This window comes from Carassius auratus, chromosome 35 (assembly GCF_003368295.1).
Source record: "Carassius auratus strain Wakin chromosome 35, ASM336829v1, whole genome shotgun sequence".
Lineage (NCBI taxonomy): Eukaryota > Metazoa > Chordata > Actinopteri > Cypriniformes > Cyprinidae > Carassius > Carassius auratus.
The window spans coordinates 8,376,012-8,391,886 of record NC_039277.1 but is presented as its reverse complement, the minus strand read 5'-3'; the positions used below and the strand labels follow the sequence as shown (position 1 = coordinate 8,391,886).

Genomic DNA, 15,875 nt, shown 5'->3' with positions numbered 1-15,875 from the left:
GCATATGTTAATGCACGCCTCCAGGAGCTCGGCTTTTTCCAGAGAGAATCATAAAGCTTTATTTTTCTTTTATAAATATGATAAAACTTAAGACTTTTTGGAGATAGGAAGGATGCAGTACTACTCTATAGGTACTCAAGATTGACATACGATTAGGTAAAACTGTGTATGTTATGTACCCTTTAAGTACATGTACATGCAGAACAGGACCATAAAATAAAGATTCATCCAAGATTCTTTGATAAATAGAAAGCTCAAAAGAACAGCTTTTATTTATTTTGATTATTATTATTATTTGTAAAATTATCATTACAGCCAATTTATTGTATATGCGCTGAATAAATAAAATGCTTGTATTGTTGGCCATTCAAAAATATTCTTACCGAATACTTCCTGCACATCCTAATAGCTAAGCTAACTGGCTTAATGGTGAATGGGAATCCAAATGGGTGACTACCTCCAGCTATTATAGATTTTCTAAGATCTTCAAATCATGTTGATTTTTAATTTTTTAAAGGACTAAATTTGAGATTCTTATGTGGACTCTCTTTCTTTCCATGTTTATATCTTTCCTTTTAAAAGTGCTGTCCATACACCTGAAACTGTCTTTTCTATAATTCATCACACTCACCATAAACTATCTCAGTTAAATCTGATTATCATGCACCCGGTACCAAGGTAAAATAAAAATTAATCCATACTCCTGAAAACCTTTTCTTGCTTTCAAATCTGCTGGCAACTGCAGAGCATAAACACTCTTTCCACATCACTCCCATCTTAGCTGACTGTTCCACAGTAATCAATTGGAAACACTCCTTGAAAACATCCTTTAATGTTCCACTGCTCTCTCTAGTGTGGCCTTATTTATTTATTTTTTAAGTCCCTTTCTATTATCCTCTTAGCTCCGCTTCTTGTCTTGAGTATCTATCATACCTGGGTTCGATGACAATTCTTTGGTTTAAAGCGGTCATCTGTTCATTGACAAATGAACAGAAGAGCCTTGTAACAAGATGTTTGATTATTTTTATGTTATGAGTGGTTTTCCAGTCCTGCCTTTGAAGCGAAACGTGTGCTCTCAGGTCTGTTGTTTTGGCCCTGATATTCATCTTATCTCATGTCAAAAGGAAAGGGACTCTACAAACCCTCAAGGAGAGCGACCTTTTTGGGGCTTTCACCAGAGAGGGAAAGGAATTATGAATGGATAATATTTGATTTAGTTTTGGCTTCAGCTCTAACTGGAGAAAATCTGCTGATTTTAGACCACATCTTGCACATTTTGTATTTGTCTCACCATTTTAACTGTAGATTGAAGCCTCTAGTCATATTTAGGGGAGACCAGGGAGGGTAAAAACTTTATGATTATTATTCAATTTGTCATCAGATGTCTGGACTAATCTGAATGAACTTTTTTTTTTTTTTTACATCTGCAATAACTTTGCAACTACATAGATTTTTCCAAAGTGCAATGTAATGTTGTCAGTGATGCTTGATTAATATCAAATTGTTCACATTTGAGTAGATTTTCATTTCAAGATGCACACAAGCAAAAGTACGATGTAAATCAATGCAATACAAGTGAGAATTCATTCAAATGTGTCTAACATTTATGTACAGACTTGCTTATAATGCAGTTGTTAAAGTGTATAGTAATAATTTGAGCACTTATTCACGTTACATGCGCTTTTTATCGTTGCAAACAGACACTTAAGAAGTAAGGAACAATCTATGCACATTATAGAAATACTCAAGGATCCAGTGCTGCTCTGTGTATTCAGGTCACTTAGTAAATTATTAATACAAACACCATCTTGAGTGTGCTTGCTTGTCCAAGTATTTAGTCCTTTATTAATTTCTTTCTTTCTTTCTTTCTTTGAGAAACGTTATTTAGAGGGTTCAGATTTTATTTCACAAAAATGTAAATGAGTGTTTCTTCAATTACAGGCACATTTGTGTCCCAAGGGTTGACTTTTATTAAAACTAACGCCTTTTTTTCTTCTTGTTATGTTAAGTCACATTAAAATTGTATTAGAAACATTTCACCAGGCTTTTCCAATTATTTTTTCTACTTTTTAAATGCTTTCCATACATGAACCTGAACATTCGATCTTAAAATATGAAAATCCATCACAAAATGTTAATCAGAAAGAAATGATTAGAGAGAAATAAACCCACTGTTTTCATATCACTGTTATTTGAGTATAATTCATATACCATTATAGCTTTATTCATATTGTGAATTAGATTTTTATATTAAAAAAAAAATATTTTGTTTTAGCAATTTTGTCATTTATAATAGTTTTTATTTTTAAATGCCTATTTAGCTTAATTTCTTTAGTCATTTTTGTACTTTTTTATTTCAGTCACTTGCCATAGCAACATTTCTATTTTTTTTATTTTAAGTTTCTGTTTTTAACAATAATAATCTCTAAAGTTAAACATTAAAAACACTGTCATATATATTATGTATTTATTTTATTTTTTTTACTTTGCATACATGTTTACCAATAGTGTGTGAAGACCTTGAAAATAAATATGTGCAGAAAAATCCAAGTATGTTTCTCTTGAACAGAATAATTTTGTAGAACCTCATTTCCAATTAAGCTGCAAATAGTGTGGACATATTTAATTGGGATTATTTAGAACACATAAAATAATACAGCTAGATACAGTATTCTGCCATTTTGCACCAAAAATGCTTAAAATGCCAATTCCAGGACAGAATATTTATCAAACAAATGTTCATAGTTGACGGTATTCAAGCAATTGTCTCTAATATGAGACCTAAAATGAAGAGCCAAATCCAAATTTATATTTCATGATGTGTATTTCTTATGTGGGAATATAAAAGGGCAGAACCGCAAAACAGGTGTAAGACAAATGCTGCAGAAATAATTGAAATTGCCACTCTTCTTCTTACAGAATATGTCCTTGCCTATAACATATGAAAACATAACATTTTCTCCTAGTGCATTTACTACCTTAAATGTCCCTGACTTGCAAATAATTCTCGATATGATTGCATATGTGCCTGCATGTGATACTAAAACATCTGCAGCCTGTAGAGATGGTTTTTCAGATGGCATCCTCGTCCGTTTTATATAATGCTACAGATTACCTCTGCTGTGATTCAAAAAATGGGAAATGTGAACAGCGGCATAAGGAATGGGACATAAAAATAGCTTTTTTGTGGCCGTGTCAGGGATAGCTTTTGTTAAAAGCCATCAAGCGAGACCACAGCGTGTTTTATTTTCTGTATGTGTTCTCTGTTCAGATTTTTTACCTAAAGCCCTGCAAACAGGTTTCTGCCTCCCATGGACCGTATTCCAACAGCCCCAGCATGTAATTGTGACATGAGGCTGGTTTGTGAGGAAATGTAACATTTGGAGGTGACAACGAATGAGAAAGAAAAACCTGTAAGGTAAAACGTATGAATCACAGAAGATGTTATTCATAGCCTTTCTCAAAGCTGCAATTATGATTAATATGGAATCATTTCATTCTCCTTGTACGTCTTTTTAAGTGGCCACCATGACTAATACACATAGAACCATTTATTGATCAAATGAATTGAGGTTGTGCTTCAGTGAATGGATGGTGACCACTGCGTAATTAAGGTATAGCACATAATTGTCCTAAGAATATATATGTTTGTTGGAAAGTATTTGATTAATACATCTGTCTTTTTATTTTGCAATTTTCTTTAGAAATGTTTACATGGACTGAAATTGGTAAAGAAAGGTGATCACTGCTGTCACTGCTGTCAACTGGGGACACTGAAGCATACAGGCATATGCAAGCAATAGTTCTTTTCACTGCTGACCGGATACAACTGGACATCATCCATCATGCTGGCTGTGCCAATATAACATCAAGCTGCACTGTAGGTCTGTAAAAATCAATTATTCACACTTAAACTATCTGAGAGTATGAGAATATGTATGAAAATAAAGGTCAGTGCTAACCTTGAACAGAGAGTCTGGGCTTTAGTTAACCACTGAAAAACATAGAAAAGCTCTTAAGATTTCTTTACTTACCAGAAATAATGGAGGCGAGTCGAAACTCATCAGAGAGATGCATCGGTTCATATGGGGAGGTCTCATACAGTTCTTCTCCTTCAAAAGAAAAAAGAAATATTAGATATTAGCATTGTTTTGGTTTTACAGGAATATAATACGCTTAGGACAGGGCATATGGGTTAATTAATAAGTAGTGTATTTTACAAATACTTTACGAATGCATCTAAAAACCCGATTCCAAAAAAGTTGGGACACTGTACAAATTGTAAATAAAAACAGAATGCAATGATGTGGAAGTTTCAAATTTCAGTATTTTATTTGGAATACAACATGGATGACATATTAAATGTTTAAACTAAAAAAAAAAAAAAAAAACATTTTAAGGGAAACTTAAGTTGATTTAAAAATTTCATGGCATCAAAACATCTAAAAAAAAAGTTGGGACAAGGCCATGTTTATCACTGCGTGGCATCCCCTCTTCTTTTTATAACAGTCTGCAAACGTCTGGGGACTGAAGAGACAAGTTGCTCAAGTTTAGGAATAGGAATGTTGTCCCCTTCTTTTCTAATACAGGCTTCTAGTTGCGAAACTGTCTTTTGTCTTCTTTGTCGCATCTTCCCTTTTATGATGCGCCAAACGTTTTCTATTGGTGAAAGATCTGGACTGCAGGCTGGCCATTTCAGTATTGGTGATCCTTTGCCCATCTTGACTTCTGAGAGTCACTGCCACTCTGAGAGGCTCTTCTTAAACCCAATCATGTTGCCAATTGACCTAATAAGTTGCAAATTGGTCCTCCAGCTGTTCCTTATATGTACATTTAACTTTTCCGGCCTCTTATTGCTACCTATCCCAACTTTTTTGGAATGTGTAGCTCTCATGAAATCCAAAATGAACCAATATTTGGCATGACATTTCAAAATGTCTCTCACTTTTAACATTTGATATGTTATCTATATTATAGTGTGAATAAAACATAAGTTTATGAGATTTGTAAATTATTCCATTCATTTTCTACAATTTGGACAGTGTCCCAACTTTTTGGGAATCGGTTTGTACATCTTGCAATGGTTATGTGGATAAATACAAATTCTTAATTATTTAAAATAATGCTTTGTATAAATAATGGCCAGACTCGTATAAAATCTAACATTGTACACAAAGTACACACTCTCTCAAGAATTAAAGCTCAGCAGTCTTTTGTCCAGATTTGTACTGGCCAGCAATCACTAATTAACTCCCCAGTGTTGCATCCCATTGGTTGTGTCCAGAACGTCTGCTGTTTTCTTATCCAGGGTCTTGAGCTGGAGCCCACAAAGAAGTGCAACCAATCTCCTAACTGGTCCCAGGTGCTGCTATAACAATGAAAACTGTGACACTAGATCTTCAAGAGACTGATCTGAGGCTCTCAAATGAAGACTTCCAGCTGTCTGGCTCTTTAATATTTTCCTTTGAGATCCATAGAAAAAGTTCCTTCTGGGTGGTTAGCACAAATTTTCCATATACATTAACACATTGTGCTCATTTGGGGAATGTAGGATTGAATGCACCCTGTCTCACCCTAACGAATGTTGGAAACCAAACATGGTTTTGATGGTAGCAATTGACTGACATATATTTTTTCAGAATCTGGTACTAGTGGACTAGTAGTTGACTAAATTTGAAGGAAAGTAATTTAATTACTTAAATAAATAATGGGGGTGGGGAACTAAACCTTAATGAGCCTATGTAGCCGATTCCATGGTCAATGGCACACATAAAGCTTGTTTTAAAGCAGTGGAAAAGGTAATGACTGTTGGGAAAAATAGCAAGGACATATTTTAATTATTTATTAATAAACTAGTGTTTTCTGAGTCAGTGTGGCTGCAAAGATAGAGTTGATGGTGATGACTTGCCAGAAATGCACCTTTAATACATTTCAGACTTTCTATAGATATTTCTCATGTAGCCTATATGCAGAGGATCCATTTTTTTGTTATGCGCTCAAGTTCACTGAAACCATCATGACAGAATGCACATCCTGCTTTCTTTATTTTACAAAACCACATTACAAATTTCAAATAATGTATTACTCTTATCAGTATGAGCAGAAATCATGGCATACTTTAAGTTGTTTCTACTGTTATCTGGAATAAAATGCCACTGATCGTGCCGACGGCTTTTATGTCCAAGGTATACAGTATAAGGGAATATGATTAATAATTAGTTGAGATTTAATGTTATAATGCTATATTATTATTGTTATTAAACCGTAAAAGCCATTTGTTTCATTATTTTTTTTAAATCTTCATTTACTAGTAAAAACATGTGACTGTAAAACCCAGTAAAAGTGTTTTTTTTTTATTGTATTTTTTGAAAAATAGTATAGATCAAGATCACATCAGTCAGAGATTCACTTAGTCCAGCTGTAAATAATGACTTGCGTGCATTGGCTGGGTTTAGGTGCCATATGCTGGTCACAGTACCACACCATGATGCCAGGTGCTCCCATCACCCTATGATGGTTCTTAACAACATCATCAACCCCAGCTTGTGTGTCCGTATTCCCAGCCCAATGAGCTCAGAGGGCCCTTTGGACTCAACAGTGTCTTTGTGTGCACCCCAAATGTACATCTGGCTCAGAATTCTTTTATGGGATCATCCTGGATCAAGAATTTATCTGCTGTGTCACTGTAGCTCTCCGCTATCTACCTCCCTGCTCTGCTGCTGCTGTGTGGCCACCTTTATGTTCTGCTGCTCAATGAGTTTATCCTGCACACACAGCCTTAATCTCTGACGTACCAGCCCACAGTGGCTGCACAGGGGAAAATACTGAGAAGTTCCAGAGGGGGGACCGTTACTGGCATAAAATAAGTGTGCACATAAATCTTGGGATAAAGGCGTTTGTCCCCCGTCATATTCGTGGAGTTTACTAGGCATGTATTTAGCATAAATTAGGTGAGTGTAATCTTCAAAACTTGATCCTGTTGAGAGTTTTCAGCAGGGCATTACAGAGCACAGATGCTCACATGATAAATGCAAAAGAGTGCTTATTGGCCGCAAGTTACTTGAGTAAGCAGATTTAACAATTCAGAGAACACAAGCATATGCTGACTTCGTCCTTGCCGCTGACTTTGTCCATTGCACTGTTAAAAAATGCTGTGACTTGAAGAGTTCAACAGATGGAGAGCATTCCTAAGATACTGAAATTAGACTTGGCATTGGGATGCTGGAAAGATTTCAAATGCATGAACTGCCATACTTTAGACTCGTACAAATGACCTATCAGGATTCTTACTCTATTTGTATGGCACTAACGAGGAGTTTATAATGAATTGTGTTTCAAATGGAATAAAATAAGATAAAAAGCCCTTCAATCATCAAAAATGACTTTGCAGCCACAGGACAATTACTGATTGACATAATTGGCAGAGTTCTTACGATCCCAAATCCTTTGCTCGTTTCTAGGCAGCAGATCTAAAAATATAACTACATTTCATATTTTGAACAACCCTCCAAAAAGAACTGAGAATTTTTTATTTTTTTAAGACAACTTACAGATTGGACACAGAATGATGATCGAAACATAAATTGAGTAGATGGAGTCCCTTAATACCCCATACCCCATGCATCACTGTGAAAAAAAAAAAAACTACTTTGGAACCTTCATTTTTAAGAGTGTATAACAATATGGTTACACTTTAGTAATAGGGACCAATTCTCACTATTAACTAGTTGCTTATTAACTTATTGACTTATTAACAAATATTGGCTATTTGTTATTACTTATAAAGCACATATTCTGCATGACCATTTTCTACGTCACTAATCCTACCCAATACCCAAACTTAAGAACTTCCTCACCAACTTTTAATGAGCAGCAAATTCAAAGTTTATTGAGGCAAAAGTCATAGTTAATGAATTGGTACAGGTAATAGCGAGAACTGGACCTTAAAATAAAGTGTGACCAACAATAATATAATATAATAAAACCTTCTTTCTGGTCCTCGAATCTGCCTGGCTGAGAGGTCTTTCCACCTATGAGATATGCACCCAATATCACCACAGAAACCGTTTATATCACTCCGCTTGCAGCATTTCGCACAGCAAATGTAATTGGCAGTCGCCATAGTCGCAACAATATTTTAAGCTTTTTTTTTTTTTTTTTTATAAGGTGAGAAAGTTATTTAGTAGTTCAAATATGTGGTTTGTTAATAAAGATAATGTCTATTTAAAAAAAAAAAAAAAAATCAGAGATGTGAGTTCCAGGGTGTCAGCAGCCATTCAGCACCCGCTGAGAGACTAGGGTAAAATGATAAAATGGTAAATGGACTGCATTTATATAGCGCTTTCAACAGACCACATGGCCATCCAAAGCGCTTTACAAATTGCCTCACATTCACATAGTCAATCATACACTGACGGCGATGTCAGCCATGCAAGGCGCCATCCAGCTCGTCGGGAGCAGCTGGGGTTAGGTGTCTTGCTCAAGGACACCTCAACACTTGGTCAGGTGGAGCCGGGGATCAAACCACCAACCTTCCGGTTTGTAGACAACCTACATGAACCACTGAGCCACTGCCGCCCCAACCTCGTAACCTCACCTCGGCCAGATATTCTGGAATTTGCCACTGGCTCTAATGTCAGCTAAGGTCTTAGGTAGTCTGCAGATTTGAGTTGACAGATTCCATAGAAAATCACATAGAATATGACTGTCACAGACTCCAGTTCATTTGGTCGGAGGATATCAAACATGTTTGATATTTTCAGCCGATTTTAAAACATGTTATTTTAATTTGTCCCAAAGAAGGACATAAACGCCCAAGAAGGACATACAGGCATGTGGTAGGCCCAATCAAGGCCTGCGTTATGGAATGACCAAGCCATCTGTGGATGCATTGGCAGCATTCAAAGGATTCTGAAAACTCATCCAATTCATGAGCTGCTGTTGAGAATTTTGGCTTTGATCAAAGCATGATACAAGAAGTCGATGCTTATGTGCATACTGTGGCTTGCTGATTCTATTGATATCTGGATACTTGATTATTATTATTAGACTTTTTTATATTTGGCATGAAATGTGCAAGTGAATTGTGACTAATGAAGATAATTTAGATGATAAAGGTTTTTTTTACTATTATTTTTGGTCAGACCATGAGTAAAAGTATAACTGGGATTTCTTTCGAGTCTTTTTCAATGAATATCCCGCATACAGCAATGTGTAATTGTGTACTTTTGAAATATATATACGGCATACATAAGCATATGGGATATTGTTCAATACAGTAACTGTCATCCAAAATGTGGCCATAGTTTATTTCAGAACATCCCTCCAGAGTACACGGTTAGTTGCACAAACATACAAGTTGCATAAGCACCAGTATACAACAATCAGTATTATGCCTAAAATTATACAGGCAGCGTTAATGAACAGCTATTTAATCTCCGAGAGGATTAATATTGTTTTTGTGACTAAGCTATTTGCGCGCTGTCGAGGCAACACTTGTATTACATCATTTTCAGTTTTGATGTGAATTTTTCCATACCCGACTGCGTGTCTGGTTATCTAAACTCCATTTAATAAGGAGGAGTTAGTTCTATCACTTCAATGTGAACTTTATCACAATCTAGACCGTGTTTACTTGTCTGATTGTTTGATTACTTTAAATTCTGAGGAATAAAATGACTTTAAGAAGTCCATATATCACTTCAATATGTAATGTATCACAATCCAGACCATATTTACTTGTCTGATTGTTTGATTGCATTAAATTCTGAGGAATATAATGACAGTTATTTGACTCGTGAAGTTAGATGTACTGGAGGGACTGCTAGCCCCCTCCGCGTACAAACAGAGTGTTGCTGCCCGTGGTCCCCGCTTCGGGACCAGAGGCTTAAGCAACGCTCTGGGCCAGTGACTTCTCAGCCTAATCCGAAGCCGATGGAGCTGTACTTCAGGCTGGGAGGTCCATGGCCAAGAAGTCATGACACATTTCAGTCACGACTACTGGGGTAGAGCGGTGTCCACCTTATTACACGGTGCCCGTCTCACCTCAGTGCCCTCGGGAGGTGGGTCTGCCAACCCTGCCAGAGTTTCAGGGTGCAGCTGCTTCCAGCGAGCACTGCTCTCAGTTATTTCCGCCCGTGAGCGTAGCGGAGCTGAGACGCTCACCGCCCCTTCGGGGGCCTCTTACACCAGAGGTCAGTCTCGAGAGACTGATTCCCTTAGTACATTAGTTAGCAGCATGGAAACTACTGCCAAATGTATCTCAATGGGTCCTGCCTACAGTAGAAAGAGGCTATCGCATTCAGTTCCGCCATCCACCACCAACATTCAATGGGGTTACACCAACAATAGTCGGCCCCCGGCAGGCTCTGGTTATGGAACAAGAAGTGAATACCCTATTAAGGAAGGAGGCCATTGAGGTGGTCCCTCCTCTAGACAGGGAGTCCTGGTTTTATAGCCGGTATTTCATAGTTCCAAAGAAGGATGGAGGGTTACGTCCGATCTTATACTTATGTCATCTAAACCTCTCAGTAATGTCACTGAAGTTCAAAATGCTCACTGTCAAACAGGTTGTAGCTCAGATCAGATCAGAGGACTGGTTTGTCACAATAGATCTCAAAGACGCATACTTCCATATCCAACCTTCCACAAAACAGGAAGTTTCTGAGGTTCACTTTCGGGGGCAAAGCCTACCAATATCGAGTACTTCCCTTCGGCCTTGCACTCTCACCCCGCACGTTCACAAAATGTGTAGATGTGGCTCTGGTATCCCTCCATATGGAGGGCATCTGCATTCTAACTATATCGACGATTGGTTGATTTTAGCTCAATCAGAGCAAATTCCAGTTTGACATCGAGATGTCGTTCTAGCACATATGGGGGAGCTGGGTTTGAGACTAAAGGCCAAGAAGAGTGTATTTTATCCAGTTCAGAGAACCATCTATCTAGGCGTAGTGTGGGATTCGACCACGATGCAGGCACGTCTGTCTCCTGCTCGGATCGAGTTGATCCTCACATCAGTCGAGAGGGTCAAAGAAGGCCAGTCACTCACTGTCAAATAGTTTCAGAGACTGTTAGGGCTTATGGCAGTCTCTGAAACTGCCATAGTTTCTTGGTTCTTGAATAAGGGCACGGTGCTGGGAGCTCTTGGTGACTCTAGCGACAGACGCGTCCCTCACTGGTGTGGGTGCGGTCATGAGTGGCCACCCTGCCCGCGGTCCGTTGAGCAGTCGCCACCTGACATGGCATACCAGTTGTCTAGAGATGCTATCTGTGCATCGAGCATTTAAATATTTCCTCCCAGACCTGAGAGGTCACCATGTGTTGTGCCCACGACAACACATTGGCGATTTCTCATATCAGTCACCAGAGAGATCTGCATTCGCGCCCCTTGTACAAGCTGGCACACCAGATCCTTCTGTGGTCCCAGGACAAACTCCTCTCGTTCGGAGCAGTATATATTCCTGGGAGATTGACTGTGGGAGCAGACATACTGTCGAGACATGGCTCGAGGCCCAGGGGGCTTCACCCCGAGGTGGTGAAGTAGATATGGAGAGTTTTTGGACCTCTTTGTGACTCAAGAGATATCGCAATGTCCCCTCTGTTTCTCTCTAGTTCATCCAGCTCCTCTGGGACTGGACGCTATGGTACAGACCAGGCTGAGGCTTCATCTGTACACCTTCCCCCCTATCGCTCTGCTCCAGGGAGTTATGGCGAGAGTACGCCAGGACGGGGTCAGTCTTCTATTAGTAATCCCGTTCTGGTCGGGCTCGTTATGGCTTGTAGATCTGATCTCTCTCCTCGACAGCTCTCCATGGGAGATTCCTATCAGGACAGATCTACTCTCTCAGGCGCAGGGCAAAATAATTCACCCTCGCCCGGAGTTGTGGAAGTTGTGGGTGTGGTCCCTGAGGGGACACAGTTCATAGCTTCCTGTCTCTTCAACCGAGGTTGTTGAGACCCTCCTCCAATCCAGAGCTCCCTCTACAAGGAAACTGTACGCCCTGAGGTGGAAGCTCTTCACCTCATGGTGCAGAGACCGCCAGCTTGACCCTGTTAACTGCCCAGTTGGTAAAGTTCTGGAGTTTCTCCAAGCTGGGCTCTCTGCGGGGTTAACTCACTCCACCTTAAATGTGTACATGGCTGCTTACCACATCCCTTTCAACGGTCAGTCAGTGGGTAGACACCCCCTAGTTACACATTTCCTCCACGGTGCGCTGAGGCTGAGACCTCCAGTACGGTCCCGTGTTCCCCCCTGGGACTTGGTTGTGGTTTTAGAGGCTCTTTGTAAAGCTCCATTCGAGCCGATACTTGATATCTCAGATAGACATCTGACACTTAAGACTGCCCTGTTACTGGCTATAACCTCGCTAAAGAGAGTTGGAGATCTTCAGGCCCTTTCGGTGGCCCCTACTTACCTAGACTTTGCCCCTGGTATGGCCAAAGCATTTTTATACCCTCGAGCGGGTTATGTTCCTAAGGTTCCCTCTGTTACAGCACAACCTATTGTACTACAGGCCTTCTGCCCTCCTCCCTTTCGGGAGCCAGACCAGAAAAAACTGTACGTGTCCAGTGCGAGCACTGTTACTGCATGTAACATTCTAGAAAGGTCACACGGTAGAGATAAATGTGGTTGCTTTCATTGAAAGGCAGGCAAAAATACTGCAGGATCCTGTCTTCAGCAATATTCAAGATCTTATACAACAATGAATATTAAGTTAAAGACTGAGTTCCCTTTCACGGGATAGTTCACCCAAAACTGAAAATTATGTTATTAATAACTCACCCTCATGTCGTTCTAAACCAGTAAGACCTCCATTTATCTTCGGAAAACAGTCTAAGATAAGTGCCCAGTGACATTTTAAAAACACCTTCTGCTTTTGGTCAAGTTGAAGACAGCCTCATTCACTTATATGAAGTTGTGAGATGGTTCACTTGACTGCAGTTCCACAAAGATATTCATAATGATGTAGATAAGAATCTGTGGGCCAGCAGACTGGCATATCAGGAGGTGCAGTTCAATTCCTCATACAGTGTTGTGCTCAAAAGCAAAGTTCTGTCTAAGGGGCCGTTCACATATCACGTCTTTTGCGCGCTCAAGTCCGTTATTTCCAGTGTAGACACGCGGTATGCGCGTTCATAATGGAAGCGACGTACACATGGTGCGACGCGCTCGTTTTTTCCAGGTGCATCCGCACCTCGCCACCTGACATGGAATACCAGTTGTCTAGAGATGCTATCTGTGCATCGAGCATTTAAATATTTCCTCCCAGACCTGAGAGGTCACCATGTGTTGTGCCCACGACAACACATTGGCGATTTCTCATATCAGTCACCAGAGAGATCTGCATTCGCGCCCCTTGTACAAGCTGGCACACCAGATCCTTCTGTGGTCCCAGGACAAACTCCTCTCGTTCGGAGCAGTATATATTCCTGGGAGATTGACTGTGGGAGCAGACATACTGTCGAGACAGGGCTCGAGGCCCAGGGGGCTTCATCGAGTTAAAAACATCTCAACTTTTCAGAATGCCGCAGGCGCACCACGGGTCATGTGACAAGAACTAACCAACCAGCTTCATCCTACTAAGGATGATTCGAGAAATGCACCAAAGCGACTGAGAAAAACTGTAAGCTTCTTCACAGTCGCCTTGATCATAAGAACATTCAGGTAGGTGTACCTCAGTGTACTCTACTTTAACTTTTGAGAGCTGTACTCTGTTACAACACATCACATCTCATGTCTTACATATAGATATACTTTCTGTCTGCTTCCATTTTGTAAAAAGTATGTGTTACAGTTACAGTAATCAGTTATTCTATTTTTACAGGACACAGACACGATGGAATGGAAGAAGCCTGACTAGACATTACTGTTGATGTGTGACAGGGATGGATCAGTAATGCAAGAGGATTTTATACCCGCTGCCTGGCTAGGGCCAGTATAGCCTGTGATGTTGACGAGATTCTCTGGTCTGACCAAGACCAAGGATGTGATGCTGGGGTAGAATATTTTTGTTGTTGTATTGTACTGTACAGTACATTAAGGAATAGAAAATTTGCAAATGTATACACATAAAAAGTTCCTTGAGGGGGAGAACCACAAGCAAGACAACTTCTTACTGGTTTTTGTAGTATTGTTTTGAATTGATCAAAACAGTGTATAAGACTATGTTGTAGTGTGTGTGTTTTTGAGTGCTTGTGTGTGATGTCTGAGGGCAATGTTTGGTTTTTCAGCAAGAGTGGTTTTGAGTGTAGAGCTTCATTTTGACGTGAAAATAGGATGTTTGGGGAATTGGGTGAGATGTCATGTATTTGTGTTTACTGTTTTGAAAATATGAGGCATAGTTTCAAGAAATGTGTTTAAGCAATCAAGAAAAACTGTAATAATTTTTGATTGCGCAGAAAAGTATTAAAATACTAAAGGCTTATACTACTAAATACTTGAGCGGCACAGAGCGCTTATGCACATCCTGTGTGCAGAATGATGAAATTGAAACAATATAGTAACAGTGTGCATTCTGTGCAGTTCTCAGTTCTCTCTTTACATCAGTTCAGTCAGTATACTGTTATATTGGATATTGGTTAATTTAGACCCAGAGAGGCGGATTTTTATTACAGGAGACGCAAACTGGTTCAAACAGTTCAGTCCAATTTGGTGAACTGGTTCAACCGATTCACTAAGAAGAACTGGTTAAATCGAACAATTAGTTTGTAAACCAGACATCACTAGTACAAAGGGAAGAGATATTGATATGTAATGTATTAAATCTGTGTGTTAGTTTATTGAGCCTTTTCTTTGAAACCTCAGTAACTGTGCGCTCATAATGAAAGTTTCATCGTTTTGACTGTAGTAACCAAACGCAGTTTGATTGCTAAATAGAGGATGACAGACAGGTGCAGCAGAAAGAAGAGTTTATTTGAACTGAACTATTAATCTGTACCTCACACGGAACTATGTAACAGCTTCAGAACACTTGTTTTTTGGTGCTAAATAATGTTTTTGTGCCTTTTGTGGGGCTCAACAATAACATAGAATAGTATACCCACAATATCAGATCTGCTGATCTGACAGTTGTCCAGAAGACAATCATTGACACCCTTCACAAGATAGGGTAAGCCACAAACATTCATTGCCAAAGAAGCTGGCTGCTCACAGAGTGCTGTATCCAAGCATGTTAACAGAGAGTTGAGTGGAAAGAAAAAGTGTGGAAGAAAAAGATGCACAATCAACCAAGAGAACTGCAGCCTTATGAGAATTGTCAAGCAAAATCGATTCAAGAATTTGAGTGAACTTCACAAGGAATGGACTGAGGCTGGGGTCAAGGCATCAAGTGCCACCACACAACTGGCTACAGTTGTCGTATTCCCCTTATGCCACTCCTGAACCACAGACAATGTCAGAGGCATCTTACCTTGGCTAAGGAGTAGAAGAACTGGACTGTTGTCCAGTGGTCCAAAGTCCTATTTTCAGATGAGAGCAAGTGTATGGAGTATTGTCAAGAGGAAAATGAAAAACAAGTGATCGAAAAATGCAGATGAGCTGAAGGCCACTGTCAAAGAACCTTGGCTTACATGCCACCTTAGCAGTGCAACAAACAGATCACCTACATGCCACGCCGAATTGAGGCAGTAATTAAGGCAAAAGGATCCCATACCAAGTACTGAGTACATGCACAGTTAATGAACATACTTTCCAGGAAGGCCAACAATTCACTAAAAAATGTTGCCGGCCAATGCGTTGGTGTTTTTCAAAGTATACTTCAGACACAGATCACGACAAGGTGTTCCCCATAGCGCCCCCTAGAGAACGCAGTTCGAAGTTCGAACTATCAACTTCATCGCAAAAGTATAAACAACGGCAAAACAGCTCATCTTCA

General features: G+C 39.5%; 1 protein-coding gene across 2 annotated transcripts in view; it reads right to left on the bottom strand.

Moving 5' to 3' along the window:
* LOC113054266 (GDNF family receptor alpha-2-like) overlaps positions 1-15,875 on the bottom strand; it is a 63,473-nt gene that overhangs the window by 27,966 nt on the left and 19,632 nt on the right. For both annotated transcript variants that reach the window (XM_026219688.1, XM_026219689.1), the window contains one exon: positions 4,035-4,112. In XM_026219688.1, the coding sequence (XP_026075473.1) occupies positions 4,035-4,112 (78 nt within the window). The remainder of the gene's footprint in view (positions 1-4,034; positions 4,113-15,875) is intronic.